At 41.4% G+C, this 21297-nt stretch overlaps 1 protein-coding gene across 5 annotated transcripts in view; it reads right to left on the reverse strand.

The window, feature by feature from the left end:
• Positions 1 to 21297, reverse strand: part of Map4k3 (mitogen-activated protein kinase kinase kinase kinase 3) — a 144099-nt gene that overhangs the window by 62584 nt on the left and 60218 nt on the right. For all 5 annotated transcript variants that reach the window (XM_021217728.2, XM_029531468.1, XM_029531467.1 and 2 more), the window contains exons 3-8: positions 16916 to 17006; positions 8361 to 8425; positions 6722 to 6777; positions 6045 to 6092; positions 3239 to 3281; positions 1495 to 1567 (exon numbers count right to left, since the gene is read on the reverse strand). In XM_021217728.2, the coding sequence (XP_021073387.1) occupies positions 1495 to 1567; positions 3239 to 3281; positions 6045 to 6092; positions 6722 to 6777; positions 8361 to 8425; positions 16916 to 17006 (376 nt within the window). The remainder of the gene's footprint in view (positions 1 to 1494; positions 1568 to 3238; positions 3282 to 6044; positions 6093 to 6721; positions 6778 to 8360; positions 8426 to 16915; positions 17007 to 21297) is intronic.

Raw genomic sequence — 21297 nt, forward strand, 5'->3', positions numbered from 1 at the left:
AAAAAAAAAAAAAAAAAAAAAAAAAAAAAAAAAAAAAAAAAAAAAAAAAAAAAAAAAAAAAAAAATTAGAGAGCTACACAGACTGGAAGAGGATGCAGACTGCAGAAAGAACCACACCTGGAAGCAAAGCACGGCCATGTAGCTCAATTGCAGAGTGCTGGCCGGGCACGCAGTTAAGTTCCTGTGTGCGAGCACATAAGTGACTAACAGCTTGGCAGGCTTCATAGGCACAGACAATCATACAGACACATCTTACAGACAATCACACAGACACATCTTACAGAGCTGGGCAATGTGAGGAGGAATGGGATGTCTTACAGGACATTAAGAGAAGATTTAAGCAAGTTAAAAACAAGAAGACTCAGGGAAACAATGAAGAGTGATGGCAGACTATTAACTGATTCAGCAAAAACACTGGAAGATGAATGAGTGAGCTACAATCTTCACCTTTTATAACAAAGTCTACAAATAATGGCCAGCAAAAGACAGAGCTGTTTTAGCTCTAGTTGCCTTTTAAAAATTGTATTTGATGGAGACAAATCAATATAAGAAATGGTATTTATCATGCTCTCCGCTTAGAACAGAACAAAACCCCAGTAGCACAGCTGTGTACTGAGGAGTCAGACTGGAGATGTCTGGGGAGGGTGGCACTAAGCTGAAGGTGTGGCCAAGACTGTGGCATTAAACCCTAAGCAGCACTGTTCCTGCCTACCATGCAGCAGCGAGGCCATGCAGCACACAGCGGCCAAAATGAAGGCATAAACAATGAATGCTAGGACGGTTTTTCTGTGATGGGAAAAACTACCTCGAAGACAGGTATGGCCAGAAAGGAAGGTCTGTGGGCCAGACTTCCAGAAAGAGGGTAAAGAATTGAACTGAGGCTTGGCATAAAGACTCCACGTGCCCAGAGACCTGCTTTTTATCACAGTCAATCAGGACTGCAAAGACACTGGAGGAGACTGTTTACTTAGAATGGTTGAGGCCCTACGTTCAATTCCCGGTAACTCCAAAACCTGCAAAATTTTTGACAACTGTGAATAATAATTAGAATATGAATGTAGAAAAAGATAGATATAAAAACATCTATTGAAATGTGTGTTAAGAATCAGGAAGCTAACAACTGTATCAAACTTTATAGACTTTTCTGTTTTATGAAAACCAATATGTAGGATATTTTTTTGACCAAGAAATCCCTAAGAACACATGCTTAAATCACTAAGCTTGATGATTATCTTTTTTTGTCCTAAGCATAAGATTTCTGACATTTTTTTTTTTTCTCTGAGACAAGGTTTCTCTTTATAGCCCTGGCTGTCTTGGAACTCACTCTGTAGACCAGGCTGGCCTCGAACTCAGAAATCCGCCTGCCTCTGCCTCCCAAGTGCTGGGATTAAAGGCATGCGCCACCACCGCCTGGCGACATTTTTTTTTTTTTTTTTAAAGAAACACTGCATACAATGACAGGATAATATAAAAATTTGAGTTAAATAAAATTACCAATATGGGGTTCCAATGAAGGACTTCCGTTTGGCAATTGTAGCTGTTATCTGTGCAGAAACTCCAAAATCAGCTATTTAAAGAATGAGAGGAAAAAAAATCATTTAAGATAATACCAAAAGTAACTTCAATACTTATTTTCATCAATTTCACAAATATGGAACAATCTCAAACATGTTACAGTTTTTAACTGACAGACTATTAAAATATCACAAAGTAGTACACAGCATAGCCAAGTGGGTTCCCATGTAACTCATATGATTGAAACAATAAAGGTTAAAATGAAATAATTGTGATAAAAAATAAAGGCCTAAGGGAAATTGAAACTGACACTGATATTATAATTTCTATTTCTCCTCTATTTCAAGGAGTCTTACTAGAAGGTACCTTTAAGTAACCGTATAGTCTACTCACTCTCTGCCAGACAGACTGACACCTGCAGACTTCAATGGACACTAGTAAACCTACCTATCCTGAAAAGACACAACACAGCACCCCACAGCCTTCCGTCTGCGGCACACTCTGAAGCCAGCAATGACCACTAGTGAGACTTGGTACTCTTCCTTAGGCTCGCTCAGATCCCATCCTTTCTCCTGCATTTAAGCATCTAAACCTATCCTAAGAGAAGGAAGGCATGGAACGCTGCAGCGGACAGATGCAGGTGCTCCTAGAAACTGCTCAGTAAGCAGGTCGCCAAGAACCAACGCTCAACCCTTCCTGCTTCTCTCACTGATAGGCTCGGAGGAAAACTATCTTGTATGTTAGTTATGAGATAAATATTTTCAATCTGAGTAGTGCTACAGTAGTACGTAGTTTAAAGCAGTTTTATTTGTCTGTCTGTCTGTACCATGCAGCTGGGGACAAACCCAGAACCTTGTACATTCTGGGCAAGGGCTCCCACCAAGCTAACATCCAGAGCACTATTATCATTTTTATAAAAGAAATGTATATTTTAAAATTTGGTTTGTCCTAAATAGTTCAAAATAATTTTTCCATATGTCATTACATTCCTGTCACCAGTTATTAAAGTTACTTTATTGAACACTTGTTCTGTTTAAACTCATACTAAGTAATTACTGGTTTTGCACTTTGTTTTAATCATACCTTGTAAGTTACTGTTTGATGTAAAGCAATAGTTAGCATCTAAAATATACTCTTGCCGGGCGTGGTGGCGCACGCCTTTAATCCCAGCACTTGGGAGGCAGAGGCAGGCGGATTTCTGAGTTCGAGGCCAGCCTGGTCTACAGAGTGAGTTCCAGGGCAGCCAGGGCTACTCAGAGAAACCCTGTCTCGAAAAATAAAAAAATAATAAAAAAAAACAATAAAATATACTCATATCAATAATAGCGTGATTGCTTTTTAAAGCTGAATACATGATGTAGGATTTTTGGAGTTTCTACATTTTTAATTTTTTGGTCCTCATTTCAATTTTATACAGATTTTCTAGTAGAAGCCCAGCCTCTGGGTTTAGAGGTGAGAGAGTTACCAATGCATATTATTTCATGGTTTCTTTACAAAAATCTGTTTATTGTGAAGTAAGTTTATGCTTCCTCAGGGTAAGAAAAGTCAGAGAGAGACTGGCTCAGCAATAAAATCTGTACTGAAAAACAAATATGCCATCCCTGGGGATGGATGAGCTAGGACCTGGGACTTGTAGTCCTGAAAAACAAAACCCAAACCCAAGCCAACTACATCTTAGAAAAGACCTGTGCGGGCAAGCGTGATGGAATTTTGATTTACTTACCTAGTTTCACGTGACCATTATCCGTTAGTAGAATGTTAGCGCCCTTCAAAGTGAGAACATTTCAGTTGAGTGGGAAACAGACATTTTACTAGGTGAAACATATAATATTTAATACATATTAAATAACCACAGCCTTAGACTTAGTACTTAAATATGAAAAAAAATGTGTTCAATTAAAACATTACATAATAACTGATGTGCTGCCTTTTAAAGGGCTCCTTGCTAACACATTTCCTAAGTGCCACTTCCTGGCTGATGGCACACCATTGCTACATCGGAATGGTGTTTTTGACCAGCCCTTCAATGGTTCTGATTATACTTTAAAAGCTTTGTCCTGGGCCTCAGCAGGCTGCATGTGACTGCTCTGCCTCTTGGTAGGCAAGGCTTTCCACCCTGCTGGCTTTCTTTGTCAAGAGTTTAAGTCAGCTATCTCCTCAATCACAGCTGCGGGCCCATAACTGTCCCCACACAGCTTTTACACGAGTAAGCCAAGGTAGACAGTTCTTTAAGCCAAGGTCTAGTGTGATTACAGCCTGGGGGAAAGTTCTTGGAGTCCCTACCTCTAACTAACAAGAGAAAGACTAGCAGCAGAGTCAAAGGGAAACAAAGGAGAATTCTAAACACCAAGAATGCCATCCATGCAATGAGCTGCACCCACACATAACACCACTGACCTATGGGATCATGGGAAAGGGAGGAATTCTACGGGGCCACCTCAGGGCTTTTACTGTCCCCCTTTCCCTAGCCAGACTTCTGCTATGTTGTCTCCCCACTGTCAGGATGATTCTTATAAGTTACAACTTCTGTCACTGTGTATACACATCACAGCTCTTGACCTATCTGTTCTTTCCTCTACTCACCCCTCTCTCTGGGAGATGACTGACTGCCACCAGCACTTAGGTTCTGGTGCAGTGGTGAGCAAGTTGTTGGTGTATGTAGGTGAGAAAGAAGAAACAAATGATTATCCCTGGCCCAACAAATGGTTCAAAGTCAGGCAGGACCTTGAAGACAGAGCATGAAAAGGAAGTCCTCTGAAAGCTGAGGTCCCAATGAAGTAAGGATGGACAGGCACACTGAAATCCAGGACAAGGACACTCTAGGGAGAAGGGGCAGCCAATATAAAGACCTAGAACCAGAAAGACCTTAAAAACCTTCCAGCAACAGAAAACTCAGTGTGGCTGAGACATAATGAGCAAGTCAGGAGAGGATACCTGGGAGGCAAGCTCCGAGAACGCGTGCAGGGCCTGGGGTATGCAGAACCTTGCTGGCCATGGTCCAAGCACCTGCATTTCTCAGTGACTACTACAGGAAATCAATGGAGCTGATTGATAAGCAGGGGAGCAACATGGTGTGACTCTGAAAGGCCACTCTGCCTGTCAAACACAACGGTAACTGTAGAAGCACTCAAGAACAGAGCAGTGAGAGCAGGAAGAAGGCTACCAGAGATGTAGGTGAGGCAGTATGAGGAGGCTTAGACATGGGCGGAGACAGGCTACGCAGATGGCCAGAATTTACTCATACTAAAGGCTGGCGCGAGTCCTTGCACAACAGAGCACAAAATTACCCAGACAATCCTATCACCTAAGAACCCTTCCTCAATAATACAATACAAATATTATATTCTCCAAAATGGCCTCATCCTTCACTTTGTATTTTTGTTCATACTGTTCTTTCAGTTTGGAGAACAAGCCACTCTTTACGTCTGACAAAACCTACCAGTCCTTCCCTGTCCCGTACGGCTACCATGACCTCCACAGACGCTCATTTACCTTTGAAGTACAAACCCTTCCCTTTGCCTTTGAAGTGGCTTACAGAAAATACCTAAGGCAGTTCTGCAAGTCTGCTTACATCCCAGGGGACAGCAGTGTGTGGGTTTACGGGCAGTTCTCTGACGACAGAGGCCAGGGCTTACATCAGGAACTAGGAAAGCAACATGAATCACCTCCCCCCTTACAAGGTTAACAGGCTTTATGCTACAAAAGCTTGAGAAAATAAAAGAGGGAGAGAATTGTATAAGGAAATAAAGGGAGGGAAAAATAAACAAAAGAAAGAACCATTTTGACTGAAGAGCTGAAGAGCACAGTGTCGCTAGAAACACCACCAAGAATCCTGACTGAGCTAATTCCAGCTTGTCCAGAGCACACTGCTCTCTTCCAAGAGGCAGAGAAGGGAGCATAGAAGGTGTAGGGCTTAACTCAGCTTCCTAGGACATTACTAACACGCTCTTATCTTACATCACCATGTGAGATACATTTCCTGAGGAGTGACACACTTAGTAGATGCTGCAGTAAGCACACAATTCACTGTGGGCTTATGGATGCTATGGATGTATTTGTATCTGATGAACAGTTACAAATGAGCTTTAAAAAACCTATTACAACCCTACTCCAGCCAGATGTGGTGGTGCTTATGAATTATAATTCCAGCTCTCAGGAGACAGAGACAAAGGGAGAAGGAATTCAAGTCTATCCTCAGCTGCACAGTGAGTCTGAGGCCAGCCTGATCTATGATGCCATGTCTCAAAACACCTCCAAACCAAATGAGCAACTCCAAACTAACTTGCTGAAACCCAACACTTTAGAAAGATAGACTTTATTGTATGTGATCCTGACTCAACAATGCTACTCTAAAAATGTAGTGAAACTTATCACAGATCACTCATGCTTATTACTGTAATATATTTCAGGTAGCAAACTTATCAAGTAGAATGATCTAAGAAGTCTGCTGAGTGATTAATCTAGAGAATTTACAAGTGATAAACAAGTTATTTAAAAAGAGAAAAACAGGCCAAAATTAGAATATATACCTTTATATCTCTGTGCATTTTTCCTTTACTGTGAAGGTAATACAATCCCTAGAGTTTCAAAATAAAAATAGGAAAATAAGCAAGGTTATCACATAGCACACTGAATAGTAGTCACTATTTACTCTATAGAAAACCAAGTAGTATCAGCTCATTATAATGAAGTACTACAGAAGACAATAGTCAAGAGAAAGATGAGGGAAGCTCAGGCAGAACCACTGATATTTCTAAAATAACATTTAGTAAACTCTGTAAATAATTTGAACTTTTAAAGTGTGTATCTCACTAAAATCAGAATGAATTTCAAGTCTTCTGAGTCACTAATCAAGCCCTTCTTTGTCATTAAGAGGAATATACAGAGCCATAGTGCTTCAATTCTAGGTTATACTATAATCTTTACACTTTATAGTATTTAATTATAAAAACAGCTTGTATTTGTAATAATTCTTAAATGCACAGATGTAAGGACCAGATGTACGTTAGTACAGGGCACTTGATCAGCATGTGTGAGGCCATGGGTTCAATCCTAGCACCACAAGAACTAAATATACCTAAGTAAAATAATAAAACCGTATTATAGTTTTCAAACTAGATTTATCAAACTAGATTATCTTGTCCCTTAACAGTAATGTATAGTAAGTAAACATTTAGTAAAGAACAGTAGTTTAAATCTGACTTGCCTGTAGTGTTTCTCTGCTAACATATGCAATCTGCAGTTCTGAAAGAGGTCCAGTTACTATAAGAGAAGAAAAATATTACTGTTATCAGGATTAAGCAACATATGTTTTCCAGTAAGTGACCAAGTTTATAAATCCCATTAAGAATAGACTCAACACCGGGCAGAGGTGGCACACGCCTTTAATCCCAGCACTTGGGAGGCAGAGGCAGGTGGATTTCTTGAGTTCGAGGCCAGTCTGGTCTACAGAGTTAGTTCCAGGACAGCCAGGGCTATACAGAGAAACCCTGTCTTGAAAAACAAAACAAAAACAAAAACAAAAAAAGAATAGACTCAACATACCTAAACAACTCAACTCAACTCAATGCCAAAAGGCAGAGACTTTATTTTAATTCTTGTTAAACATGACATGCTCAATGTTGTATCTCCAGTGTTTAGAACAGTGCCTGTCATGTTTATAAACAATTGAACAACTAAAATGACTATATTTTTATTTTATACCTTGCTGATCTGATATTCATAGATAAAAAGTTTAGTCTCTAATCTGTAAGTTGATTTTATACAGGCATTTTATATAATACATGATCTTCAACTTACTGTGGGTCATGTTCTGGATAAATCCATTTTACGTTGACAATATTTTAGGTGAAAAATGAACTTCATAGGTCAACATACAACATCACAGCTAAGCAGCCAAAGATACCATGAAGTATCAGTTGTTTATTTCAGGGTCTTGTTGCTCAGTGGGATCTGATTCCTGATACTATTGTCTAATAATATAAGCAACAGTGCATATATGATCACTAAACATGGATAGCCTGGTAAAAATTCAAATTCAAAATTTGGCATATGGTATGCACTGAGTGTATAAGCCTTCCGCACCATTGCTAAGTCAAAAGCCTATAAGTTAAACCAGTGCAGGTTTTCATGTACTACACATACAAATTCGCAAAAACTAACTCAGCACACACACAATTCTGAAACCTGCCCCTTCACAATCATAGACATTTTCCTACAGCAATACACACACCTTAATTTTTTTTTAAATCATAGTTGTAATGCAAATTGCACTGATAGATCACCTCCTGTCCTGGCTTGGGCTGGCCCCAGCTCTTTAATGGGGAGAGAGAAACCCAGCAAGAGGGAGGGGTGTTAAACACACTGCACCCCTGAGAAGAGCTGGAAGGTGACGTCTTCAACAGAGGCCACTTTTGTTCATCTCCCACATAGAAATGCCTATGGGAGGAAAGCTCCACACAGAAAAAGTTCAACTGAAAATCCCAGCCGACTGCCGTTTCCCTGGTCAGTTTCTGCTTGGTGTTGGTTAAGTCTCCAGGTTGATGGTGCTGTCTTAGCTCCATCATCAGGCTACCCAAGGTGTTTCTGTTGGATGCTGTAAAGTTGTGATTTGATGCTGTGTGATCTACTTGAGGCTTCTATTTATCTGCTACTTGTTACCTGTGCTTTTACGTTTGTTTCTATATACTTAATGACTTCATTCACTAAGACCAAAGTACAGCTGTCATAGGTCAGTCTCTGGAGGCACAGAACTACACATCTAGTTATTTCCTGTGTGTGCACTTGCTATCGTTTCAGTTTATGTTCCTCTAGAATTCATGTATATAAAGCAATTCTGGACTCACCATGATATATGTCCTGTAAAGAGCCACCTCCACAGAATTCCATGCAAATCCAAAGTTTATCTCGCCTGTGAAAAGACAAGTCATGCATTATATCTTCATGATTAAAATGCTTCTTGATAGCATCTGATGTGCTATGATACTGAAAAGCTACACAAACGCAACCCGCTATCTTCTTAGAAAGCAACGAGCCCCTGAGTAAATGATTCACTTCCTTGCTGTAATCCAACCCTAGGTTCACATTTAAGAGACACCATTTATGGAATATAAAGCTGTCACTCAAAGGGAGCTTCCCTTAGTTAAAAACTTCCTGTTCTCCCTTTATCCACTTATCCAGATTTAGCACAGAAAATGCCAATCCATCCCAAACATGTCACTTTGATAGCACTCTTTTTGTTTGTTGTTTTGAGACAGGGGTTTCTCTGTACAGCCCTGGCTGTCCTAGAACTCACTCTGTAGACCAGCTTGGCCTTGAACTCACAGAGATCTGCCTGCATCTGCCTACCAAGTGTTGAGATTAAAAGTGTGTGCCATCACTGCCCAGCTTAACAGCACTCTTAACCAACAAACAGATGTAATGTTACCCTCCAATGAATGCTCTGGAATTACATGTCTGTCTATAAAACTGTTGCTCATCCAGTATTTCTCACTTATGGCCCAAGATGGTGCAATCATGCAACGACAGAAGAAATAGCTAGCAAAGATTTATACATCTTTTCCTTTGTTTATTCCTTTATTCAATCATCTATTACTTTTTCCTCTTAAAGCACACCAGGAAAAGTTGTACAGTCGTCTGGGGCAGAGATGAGATAGGAGTCTCTGGATTTGGTAAAACAAGGGTGAACAAATGTATGACTGAATAATATAACAAATCAATTAGATCAGAGGCCAGGAAAATATGGCCCCTGGCCCAAATCTAGTCCATTGTCTGGTATATAGTCCTGAAACAATAAACAATTAAGTGGCTGGGGGAGCTCAAGAGAACATTATTTGACATGTGACAATGGTGGGACATTTAGTGTCACCAAGTTCATCAGAATCCAGTTATACTCGTTCACTTCCATACTGTGTGAGCTGTCCTCATATCAAGACAGCAGATTTGAGTAGCTGTGACAGAGCTCATGCCACTCACAAAGCCTCCAATTTTATCACATGGGTTCTTGACAGACACATATCATGTATTTTCTCCCATGCAGAAACTAAAGCACTTGATTACAGTAGGGGCTGCTAGGGAAGGTGAGAGATCCCAGAGACGAGCGGGAGGGGAACAGTGAGGATGGGCAAGACCTAAGCAAGCTATGTGCATGCATCATGGAATATCACAACTGTCTTAGTTAGGGCTATCATCGCTGTGATAAAACACCATGCCCAAAGCAACTTGGGGAGGAAAGCGTTTATTTGGCTTACCCTCTCACATCACTGTTCATCACTGAAGAAAGTCAGGATAGGAGTTCAAACAGGCAGGGACTGGAGGCAGAAGCTGATGTAGAGGCCCGGGTCCTCCCCTCCCACATTAATCACTAATTAACAAAGTACCCTACACGCTTGCCTATAGCCTAATCTTATAGAGGTTATTTCCTCAATCGAGATTCCCTACTCTCAAATGACTCTAGCTTCTGTCAAACTGACAGAAAACTAGCCAGCACAACAGGGGAACTTGTAATTTATACAAGTAGTATACAGTTATATATATATATATATATTTTTTTTTTTCGAGACAGGGTTTCTCTGTATAGCTCTGGCTGTCCTGGAACTCACTTGGTAGACCAGGCTGGCCTCGAACTCAGAAATCCGCCTGCCTCTGCCTCCCGATTAATTATATTTTTATAACTAAATAACTTATACAAATAATAATAAACATTTTTTTTAGTTAGTAATAGTTACAGGCATCTGATTCATAAAGAAAAAAACTTGCTGAATTTGGATTATGTACTATGAGACATCTGGGATGAAAATGTCTTGGCAAGTCAAGAAAGGTTTTGTAAGGAGACAACATTTAAATTGGGTCTTGATGTTCAAGTAGGAATTCACCAGGGAGAGACAGAGATGGGCCTGTGCAAAAGAATGGAAACGGGAAAGAAGACACCACATTTGAGAGACTGGCTAATAAAACACATGCTACCTGAAGAGACAATGACCACAGATGGAGCTAGAATTGGCTGGGGTCACACTGTAAAGCAATTCTTGGGTATGGACCCCTCAGTACTTGGATAATTTTTAGTTTATCAACATCTCTTTGAAAATTAAAGCCAAGCACTGTTCTGATGCTACATGAACAGTGCATTAAAAAGCAAAGCTGTTGGTATTAATAGGGGTTCAAATATGGTGGTGTGTGGGACAGCAGACCCTGCCACCAGACAGAACTGGTAAAGTTGTAGCAAAAGTTCAGAACCCGGATAAAACTCATAATTAAGAAAGGCAAGAGTTTGAACTAGCTCCCAGTCAGGTTTCTATCCTGGAGCATGTGACTACAACACCCCACTGGGAGGACCATGACAATCAGTCATGTAGGGACAACATCTGAAGTCCTTCCCCATGCAAATAGGGGCTCCTAACTCCTCAGGCTGAGCCAATGGGAAGATCTACTAGATCCCACCCCACCCCAAAAATGTTTATAAGGTTCTTGTCCACAGGGAATAAAGTGATGAGTTATTTCACCAAAGATCATCATCTGAGGGCGCCTGTCTTATTGAACTGTAACACTCCAGGGAACAGTTTTCTCTCAGAGGCATTAGGTAAGCATCTAGCCACCTGCCACCAACTCTGGGGGTAGGGAGGCAGTAACACTTTGGTCATTCTGGCCATGCCCAAGCCCCACGAGATCTTTTATTCCCCAGGCCGGGCTAAGGAGTCTCTGGCTCGCTATGTACCAGTAAACAGACCAGCAGGGGTGGGTGGGTTAGGCAGACCCAAGCATTGGCTTGGTTGTGTATAGATCATGTGGCATACAGCAACCTCATGAGCTACCAGGATGGAAACGTCAGATAAGCTGACAGTGTGGAGTAGCAAGGTACTATGTTCTAAGGCACGGCTGAAGAGAGCGAAACCCCAAAGAGGTCAGAACCCAGTTAGACTGACAGTTTACCCGTGTGCCTTATGAATGAAATGGGCAGACTACACCATGGCTAATGTATTATTTCTTCTGTTGTTTCTGATACGGTACAGATCAACAAATATAACCCACAGAAATATCAACTGCTGCCCACTAGCCACGTTTTAAGAACTCTCAGAATAGTTGGCTATGCTCTTATTCAAAATGCAGAAGGCAAGGCTAGAGAACTGGCTCAATGGTTAAAGGCACTTGTTCCTAATTGAGAACCTAGGTTCAAGTCCCAGCACCCAGGTATCGGGTCACAACTATCTATAATTCCAGTCCCAGGGGATCTATGACCTCTGAGGGCATTGGACATGTATGTGGTACACATACATACAGGCAAAACACTCAAGCATGTTAAATAATAAAATAAGATTTAAAAATTTTAAAAAGTGAGGCGGGCACTTCCAACTACAAGTCAGCCCACTAACATGTGCTAAGTTCCCCACGGACCTGACAACTATCTGCTTTAATCAAACACACATTCCATTTCTTTTATTAGTGAGTGTACGTTGAACAAATATGTAGAGACCAGAGGACAAATGTGGGTGTAAGCCTTGGGGATAAGGTCACCATCTTTTGAGACAGGGTCTCTCATTGACCTTGAGCTTCCAGTCAGACTAGAAAGCCCCCGCAATCCGCCCGTCCCTGAATCCCCACCGCTGAGATTATAAGCTAGCTGACGGGCCTGGGGTTTTTATGTCTGTCTCAAGGTCTGGAGTCAGGTCACTGTGGTCGCAAGCCAACTGAGCTATTCTGCCATTCCTGGACTTCCAGATATATTCTGATTATCAATTCTTTGTTGGATCAATATCTAACAAAGATGTCTCTATTTGCAGACTGATCTTCACTTGTATTATAATTTATAGTCATTTAAATCACCTTAAATTATTCCAAGAACTCAATGTAAACTTTAAAATGTGAAGTTATTACCTTTTCTTTTTAAGAGTAAAACATCACAATGAGATGGGACTGATTTGGTTTTGCTTTCCACAAAGGCCAGGTTGGCTGCCACTTGTAAGTGCTCGCTGACGACACGATTAATAATTTATTCATGACGTTTGCTGAGAGAAGGCTGACATTTGATTTGATTGTAATTTTTAGAAGTCATCTTTCTCCCTTTTGTAAATTAATCATTGATTATCTCGAATCTTCAATGTCTTCTCTATTTGTGAAAGGACATCTACTAACAGTAGATGACAATCACATCTGCTAAATGTTCAGTGTGAGCTAGAGCTTATGTAAATCTAAAGCTTAGATTCATTTAAGATGTGTCACTGCTTTGTAATTACCTATGTACCTGTCATAGCTGCAGCTCCATTTTAATAATGTTTTTCCTGCCCTGTCCAGTGTGAAAACAGTTCTCCACAGCAGAGAAAATGAACTGGGGACCAGTTGCCTGGTGTCTTTCCAATTCACTGCCACTGTCTTCCACTTAAAAGACTCCATTCTGTTTCATCTTACTTAAATACAGTGTTAATTTACTTTATGTAGTGACTTTCTAGTTTATACAGGCAAAGAAATAATATGGACCATATATGCTGATACTATTTAAAGATGTTAAAAATGCTTAACATTTATAACACTCCATTTGGTTAAAATTCATTATTATAAAAATAAATAAAGCTTGAATAGTCAGAATGTCTTAGAAAAATGACTCCATCTGCTCACAAATGTCTCCATTGTGATGATAAATCTGCAGAACACCAGGTCACCACTGAGCCATCTGTTCAACCGGACTGGGGCTGAGCCAATGGGCCCATTTGACTCAGGTCAACAAATTATATGTCTTTGTGGCTAGGCATCTAAATTAAAATGAAAGTAACCACAAGATCAATGTTAAATGAACCAGCATTGATGTCCTGCCTCAATAAATGTTTAGAAGCCTTCTCTTATTTTGTAAAATTTCCTTACTCAAAAATAAATAAATAAAAATAAAATAAAAGTAAATGTGTATGTCACTATTTTAATCTTCCAGGTTGATGTTTATTAGAATTTATAGGGAAACAATGTTCTAACAACTATTACATTGATCTGAAAGTCTTATTCCTAAAACACATTTTTTCATCTTTCCACACAACACAGATTTAAAAACAATAAACTTTGTGTGGTTTATACATTGTTCACAAACACAGGAAAACCAAAGGTGTGATCAGAACCACCTGGATGTGGTCCTGCCCTCTGGAACAGCACACTCAGCTGCTTCTCCCTGGCAGAGTCCTCTGTCCAGCAATCACTGCCACTGCATTCACAAAGTGACTCAACTTCATCTTAAGTCACCAGTGTGAAAAACTACAAAGGTCAACGAGCACTAGATATTTTCTTAAGGGCTAATTCACTCAGAGTCAAACTTGAAATCCCCTGATTCATTTAAAAATAGATGCTCAAAAGCACAAGGGCAGGTGTCCCACCCAGTGTGCTCTCCTTAGGGAATAGGAAGCGATCCGTTTACTCTAGTATCCCTCCGTATAGCCTCAAGTTCTCCAAAGTCCCAATGCCCTTGCAATCTGAACACACAAGCAGAAAACCGATGAGACCCAGATGAAGTGTAAGGCGTGCCAAGGCATCAGTCTGACGCTCAGGGCCGGATCTCACTGATACCGTGCGGCTGCATTCACACTGGGGACAGGCGAGGGAAGGAGCTACACAAAGAACTCTATTGCCTTCCCCACTCTTCTGTATCTAGTAAGCTTCAAAATCAAAGGTAACTGTAGACCAACAGTGACAACTTTAGTGTTTTTCTGTCTAAAAAAAGCTAGAAGGACCTGGGAGTTAAATTATCCTTGGCTCTAATGGGATAAGTCTTTGGTGATTACTTGAGAGAAACAAATATTCAGAAAATGTGCATTAAACATGCAGCATGCTATTAGTCAATTCTAAGTCACCAGAGGAAAGCTTAGCCTGTGTGGACCTTGTTGGACTTCACACCAATCTACACATCTTGTTGAGAACATCAAGTACTCAGCACTATGGGAACTCAGTCAGGATCTCTTCATGAAGTGAGTGTAGACAGCCTGCTATAAAGTGGCTTCTAGACCTTAAATATTCACTATGCATCTACCAAGGAAACTGCTGGGCTGCTCCTGTCCCTCGGGCAGGGCTGTGAATTCACACCGCACTTCTTCATCTTTTTGTCAAATACTGTTATAATACACAGTAATAGCAACACCAGAAGAACCCATGACAGTATTCTGGGGTGTATGTGTGTGTGCACCAAACCCCAAAACCCTTCCCTTGACCTTTACAAAATGAGCTGGCTGCATTTGGAGCTCTGGAGCTGGGTAGTACTGTGGGCCAAAGAGGCCTCAGTAAGGGGATAGGCAGAGCCAGGCTTACATTCTGCCAGGAACAAGCAACTGAGCCTCAAGAAAAAAGGATTCTATTACGTCTTGATTTCTCATCTGTGAAAGAGAGGGCTGAATGACAAGATCTCTCTGTCCTTTCCAGCTTGAACACAATACAAACCTAATTCTTAGGATTCCACACTCCTCTTTGGCCCAAGTCCATACTTAATCAGGAATAAAGACTCTGCAGAAGAGAGCTACAGAAAGGAAGGGAGGGCTGTCTCTGTCTGCTTTCAGGACGTCGTTGTCATTAGCAATGCCAATGGTGGAACTGTCACCTGTCTAAAGCAGCATCCTCACCTTACATTCCCACAGCACTAAAGGAACACAATTGTATTTTTTAAAGTGACCCTAACTTTGTTTTAATTTTGGTCCAGGGTGGGGCAGAATTCACTATAATCTTTACATTTGGATAGGAATAAAACTGAAGCAAACTTGGTGCTAGACCTTTCCAAGCACCCTGTTTGTAAGTTGGACATAACATGTACTAAAGCTCACTGCTCAAGGTGTTGAAATGATCACCGAGGCATTGACAGGGTCTGAGGACAGTGCTGGCGGCGGTGTTAACATTCAGTGAATGTCACACTTTCCATTCCACCTGTTCTTACATCTAGTCTTCATCAGTACCCATTCCACAGGTGTTGTCACCTCCATGTTACTGAGGAGGAAATGGGGACACTAAGTGACTAAAAAAATCTGCCATAACTCACATGTTAACTACCGATGGAAGCCAGGATTCTGATCTTTCCACTCAACATGCGGTTGTTTTACCACATGAAGGGTATCGAATAAGTAGGTTTGGTTTCCTATGTTGTACACTGCTTGACAAACAGGATTTAAGACCCATGTCCCAGGGAAGCACAACAGGTCTCCTTACAAGACCAGCCTGCCCTAGGAAGCAACAGGCAAAAAAGGTGTTTTGGAGTGGTGATTTTTACTGTATCTGGAATCAATCATTAAGTACCATAAACTTAACTGATTTTAGGAGTCTGTTTCTCAAGCCCATACAGTAACTGCCATGCTGAGCCTACTCCCCACCAGACGGAGAGGTGCTGAGACAGACTTCCTGGGCTGCTACTGAACCACTCCTTGTTAAAAGTACCATCAGTTAAGAATGCATGCAGGACTATGCACTGACCCACCCCTGTTCCTTTCCTGTCGCCAGCTAACCTACCCTGCTTCCCACAACTACAGTGAGGAGAGGGCTGGGCTGGTTTGTTACATAAACTGAGGAGACAAGGGACAGAACTCCAGCTCCTCTATATCGTCTGCTCAACCGTGTTCTGCATGTAGGACATGTGAGAACAGAGCCTGTAACAGGCATCCTGGCCTCCCCCAGTAACACTGGAAAACATTCTCTACTCTTCCTGGTAGAGGACTTTAAGAGGTCATGGTGTCACAGAAGTGAGAGGAGCCAGGGAGGTCTGGGGGAACCTTCCACAGCACAGAACCTGGCCTGCTCCTGCCAAAAAAGCACAGGAGCCAAGACCATAGCCGTAGGCTCACTTTGGAACCTGGAAAAGCCTGTCATGGAAATAATTATAGTTCCTAGACTTTTGAACAAAATGAAGCAAAAGAAAGAGGCCAGAAGCACAAAACACTAAAACCAAACAGAACATTAAGAAAAAAATTCTCGGGCTGGAGAGATGGCTCAGTGGTTAAGAGTGCCGACTGCTCTTATGAAGGTCATGAGTTCAAATCCCAGAAACCACATGATGGCTCACAACCATCCATAATGAGATCTGATGCCCTCTTGTGATGTGTGTGTCTGAAGACAGCTACAATGTACTTATATATAATAAATAAATAAATCTTTAAAAAAAAAAAAAAAAAGAAAAGAAAAAAATTCTCAGGGAAGAGCCGCTCCTGGCTGAATTCTTTTAAGTCTAAAAGAAAGGGGCAGCAGCTGGTGTATTTAGAGGCAACTTCCTCAGTGAAACCACACCCCGAATTCCCAAGTCACATGCTGGTGACACTGTTACAGAATTCCCATAATAGGTCACGTATGAAAAGATTCTGTCTTCTAAGCAAGAATCACAAATCACTGCACGGCGCGAGTTGGTGTTCTTGTTAGGTGATGGAACCACTACTGTTTTTTAAAAGGGAAATGAACAGTGTACCTGAGATAGCTTCCAAAGTAAGCAACAATGTTTGCGTGCTTGCAGTCTTTCATCATAACGATTTCTTGCTGTACAACCGCAAAGTCTTCCCCTAGGACACAAAGCAAGCATGTTGGACAGGCAATAGGTAAAATGTTCATTTACTCTAAAACATGTGAAAGTAATTATCCTTACAATTAACTGTGACACAGCTCATGAACCTTTTATATCCAACACAACCAATGCCTTAATGGCATTACTTCTAACAACCATTTCAGTCCTGGCTTGAGGAGCAGGCACCTCGGTGGAAAGTACAGATACGACTCCTGGACCCTGGTTCTGTTCTCACAAACACCGGGACAAACTACTTAGCTCTGTGCTCATTTCCTGCTCAGTAAAATGACCTCACAGGGATGAATGAATGACTACCTTCAAAATGGCTGGCAGGGTAATTTCCATACGAGCATTTCCTGTTAATACAGCACACCTTAGGGCATTGTTACTAGGAAATGCATATTACAAAAGCGATCTTCACTAGGAATACCCATTGCTTCCCTCTGTTACTAAACAACATGTGGCTGGTTGTGGTGGCACATACCTGTATACAGGCTGGAAAGTTAGAGGCAAGAGAATCATTAAATAACGCTGAATAGAAATTCAACATAAAGACATGATCCCTTTTAAAGTTAGAGAAAGACCATTGGCCCAGCCATGTGTGAGCTCTGCAGCGCTGGAAGGCACACACAAAGCAGTGTGAGTTAAGGTGAGTCCTGTACACAAGCATCTCCACTTAGGCCTTTCCAGTGGGTGTCAGGCTAGGAACGGCATTCCATCTATACCTGGCCAGACAATTAGTCAGCCGTCCACCCTACCCACTGCTTGGCCAAATTCTTCAAAATAAAATTTGGCGACCTTAGAGCACCATCACAGGGTGGGATTTCAAAGAGTACTTGTCAGGGAGAAACAGAAGTGCAGTGAGGGGCTGTGAACCAAAGATACTGTAGAAAGAAACAAAGGAACGAAGCCAAAGCAACTCAAGTTGTAGTATTATAACCATGGACAGCTCAATTAGTGACTCTTCATATCCGAAGCATGGAGTTGTCTGAGTAAGAAGTCCTGACATTTCTGGCCGTGGCATCTTCCTATTGTAAATGTAGCTGAGACCTGAAGTAGCTTAGTCAGGAGCCATGCCAACCAGACTCAACCGCACCTCACCGGAGTCCTAATTACAATGGAATAAGTAGTGGGGAAGACAGAGTTTTCAGGACCTTAATTATTTAGCTGTGTGTGCAAAACCATGAGTCCCTGGAAGGAGGAGAGGGAAGTATCAAAAGCTCACATGACGGAGTCTCCTTACGTGTTCCCTTCCCGCTCTACGAGATCCCAAGAGGAAATTGAAATAATAGTCATCATAAGGCTATGGGACTGGAACCAAGTCCCACGGATATGTGAAATACTTTGCAGGACCTGTCCACCACTTTTTCCCCTGTCCTAGAATATTACTGACTACAGTCAAATGGATCGTCAAGGTTGAGCTAGTCAGCAGAGCATGTGACTTTTAGTGGCTGAAGCTCTCTTTCTGGGGTAGCCTAAGAGTCATTAGTGGTCATTACAGAAGAATGATGATCTGTACAGGGATGGTACTTATGGAATAACTGAAGGACAAGTGAGCCTTGCCTCCTCTGTTAAGATGCACATATACCTGTGCAAGACTAGGTCTCCTGTATCATAGAGCCACCTTGGCAAGGCCTTCTCTTCACTCTTAACTATAACAAACTTCTAGTGCAGTGATCTCCACATACATCACATCTGTTTCCATTTTCACTAGGACACAGGCCTCTAGGGCAGGATCAGGCCTAACTCACTTCCATACCCTCAGCATCCGACCTGAGTGCATGTGATTCCTCACATCAGTTGAACACCAGCACCAGGGTTAGTTTTTAGTAACAACTGCCATGGCTTCTACACTGAGCTATTTACTCTTCCTTTTCTATCAGTGGCTTTAAGCTTTCAGCAATGTTTCCTAGGAAATGCTATTGATCCAGCCACAGATTTCCTCTCCACCAAGTCAACCTCCAAGTCAATTGTGAGTACCAAGTTAACTTCTACATTTCTTTTTTTTTTTTAATTGTTTTTTTTCTTTTTTCAATTTTTATTAGGTATTTACTTCATTTACATTTCAAATGCTATCACTAAAGTTCCCTATACCCCCCCCCCCGCCCCTGCTCCCCTACCCACCCACTCCCACTTCTTGGCCCTGGTATTTTCCTATACTGGGGCATATAAAGTTTGTAAGACCAAGGGGCCTCTCTTCCCAGTGATGGCCAATTAGGCCATCTTCTGCTACATATGCAGTTAGAGACATGAGCTCTGGGGGTACTGGTTAGTTCATATTTTTGTTCCACCTATAGGGTTGCAGACCCCTTCAGCTCCTTGGGTACTTTCTTTAGCTCCTCTATTGGGGGCCCTGTGTTCCATGATAGCTGACTGTGAGCATCCACTTCTGTGTTTGCCAGGCACTGGCATAGCCTCACAAGAGACAGCTATATCAGGGTCCTTTCAGCAAAATCTTGCTGGTTTATGAATAGTGTCTGCGTTTGTTGGCTGATTATGGGATGGACCCCTGGGTGGGGCAGCTTTTGGATGGTCCATCCTTTCATCTCAGCTCCAAACTTTGTCTCTGTAACCCCTTCCATGGGAGTTTTGTTCCCAATTCTAAGAAGGGGAACTTCTATATTTCAAAATCCAAAAAAAAAAAAAAAAAAAAGCGTCCACACACTCAATTTCTAGAGGTAACTGAAACGAGTCACTTTAGGTAGGAAGAAAGAAAACACAGATTAATACATTAATGACCCAAAGGGGCTGAACAGCGGACTCAGGAGACTTTCTTCAAAGTTTGTATGAAAGTCCAAAGATAAACGAACAAGGAAAAAATTCCCAGTACACTCAACTGTGATACCAAAGAGTACATAGTTAAATCAGATAGCCTTTTTCTTTCTTTTATTAGATATTTTCTTTATTTACATTTCAAATTCTAAAACGCTTTTCAATTCTACACTATTTTTGAATAAAATGTTTAGCTATGAATATGAATTCACATTCAGAAGGTGCACCCCTCCCCCAAAACCCTGAGATAAACAGGCAAGTTGACAAGTAGAGTATCTATGAATGAATCGAGAATTAGGGGAAAGGGGCTGGAGAGATGGCTCAGTGGTTAAGAGCACTGACTGCCCTTCCAAAGGTCCTGAGTTCAATTCCCAGCAACCACATGGTGGCTCACAACCATCCATAATGAGATCTGATGCCCCTTCTGGTGCATCTGAAGACAGCTACAGTGTACTTATTTATAATAATAAATAAATCTTTAAAAAAGTCATGTGAGGTTTTCAGAATACAGCATACATGAAGTAGTCAATAAATGTTAACTATAGTTAACAGATGAAAATTCAGTGATAGTCCCTGGGGATTTTTGTCTCAGAAACTGGTGAATGTTACATGACAAAGGGGCTTGCAGGTACAAGTGATGACCCTAAGATGGGCGAGCATCCTGACCACCCAGGTGAGTCACACTGGAGTCAACAAGACAACTGGAGCAGGGTACCACACCACAGGCTCTGGAGGTGGGGCAAGGGGTCAAGAGTTTGGGAATGTTGCTCCAGAAGCTGGAAAGTCAGGAAAGCAGATTCTCTTTTAGGAAATCAGGACTGACAAACCCATGGGGCAGCTAGGGAGAAAAATCACACTCATCGAATCAAAGGCCCTTTCCTAGGGATGCCAGCGTTACACAAGAGGGAAATGACAGCAAATGGTTTTGAGGGAACTGGATATCCACATACCAAAAATGAAATAGCACCCTGCATATGACTCAGAAAAGGCTTAAAACTTAAACGCAAGACCAGAAACTATCAACTTCCTATGAAAAACAAGGAAAAATATCTGTAACATTGGTCTTAGCAAATGATATCTGGAACAAGACCCAAAACACAGACAACAACAACAACAACCAACAGTGAGACTATGTCACACTCAACCTCTATGTTAAACAGAGACAGAAAGGGCATCCTAGCCTGTGGAGGCAAACCTCAGCAGACAATCCAGCTGCTAGGAGGAAAAGATCTGTGGTAAGGGGTTACTGTCTAAAATACAGGAAGCAAACAAACAACTCCATTAAAAACTGAATCAAGGGCTATGAATTTTCCTCTTAGGACTGCCTTCATTGTGTCCCATAAGTTTGGGTATGTTGTGGCTTCATTTTCATTGTACTTTAAAAAGTCTTTAATTTCTTTCTTTATTTCATCCTTGACCATGTTATCATTGAGAAGAGTGTTGTTCAGTTTCCACGTGAGTGTTGGCTTTCTATTGTTTATGCTGTTATTGAAGATCAGCCTTAGTCCGTGGTGATC

The sequence above is a fragment of the Mus pahari genome, chromosome 18, assembly GCF_900095145.1.
Source record: "Mus pahari chromosome 18, PAHARI_EIJ_v1.1, whole genome shotgun sequence".
Lineage (NCBI taxonomy): Eukaryota > Metazoa > Chordata > Mammalia > Rodentia > Muridae > Mus > Mus pahari.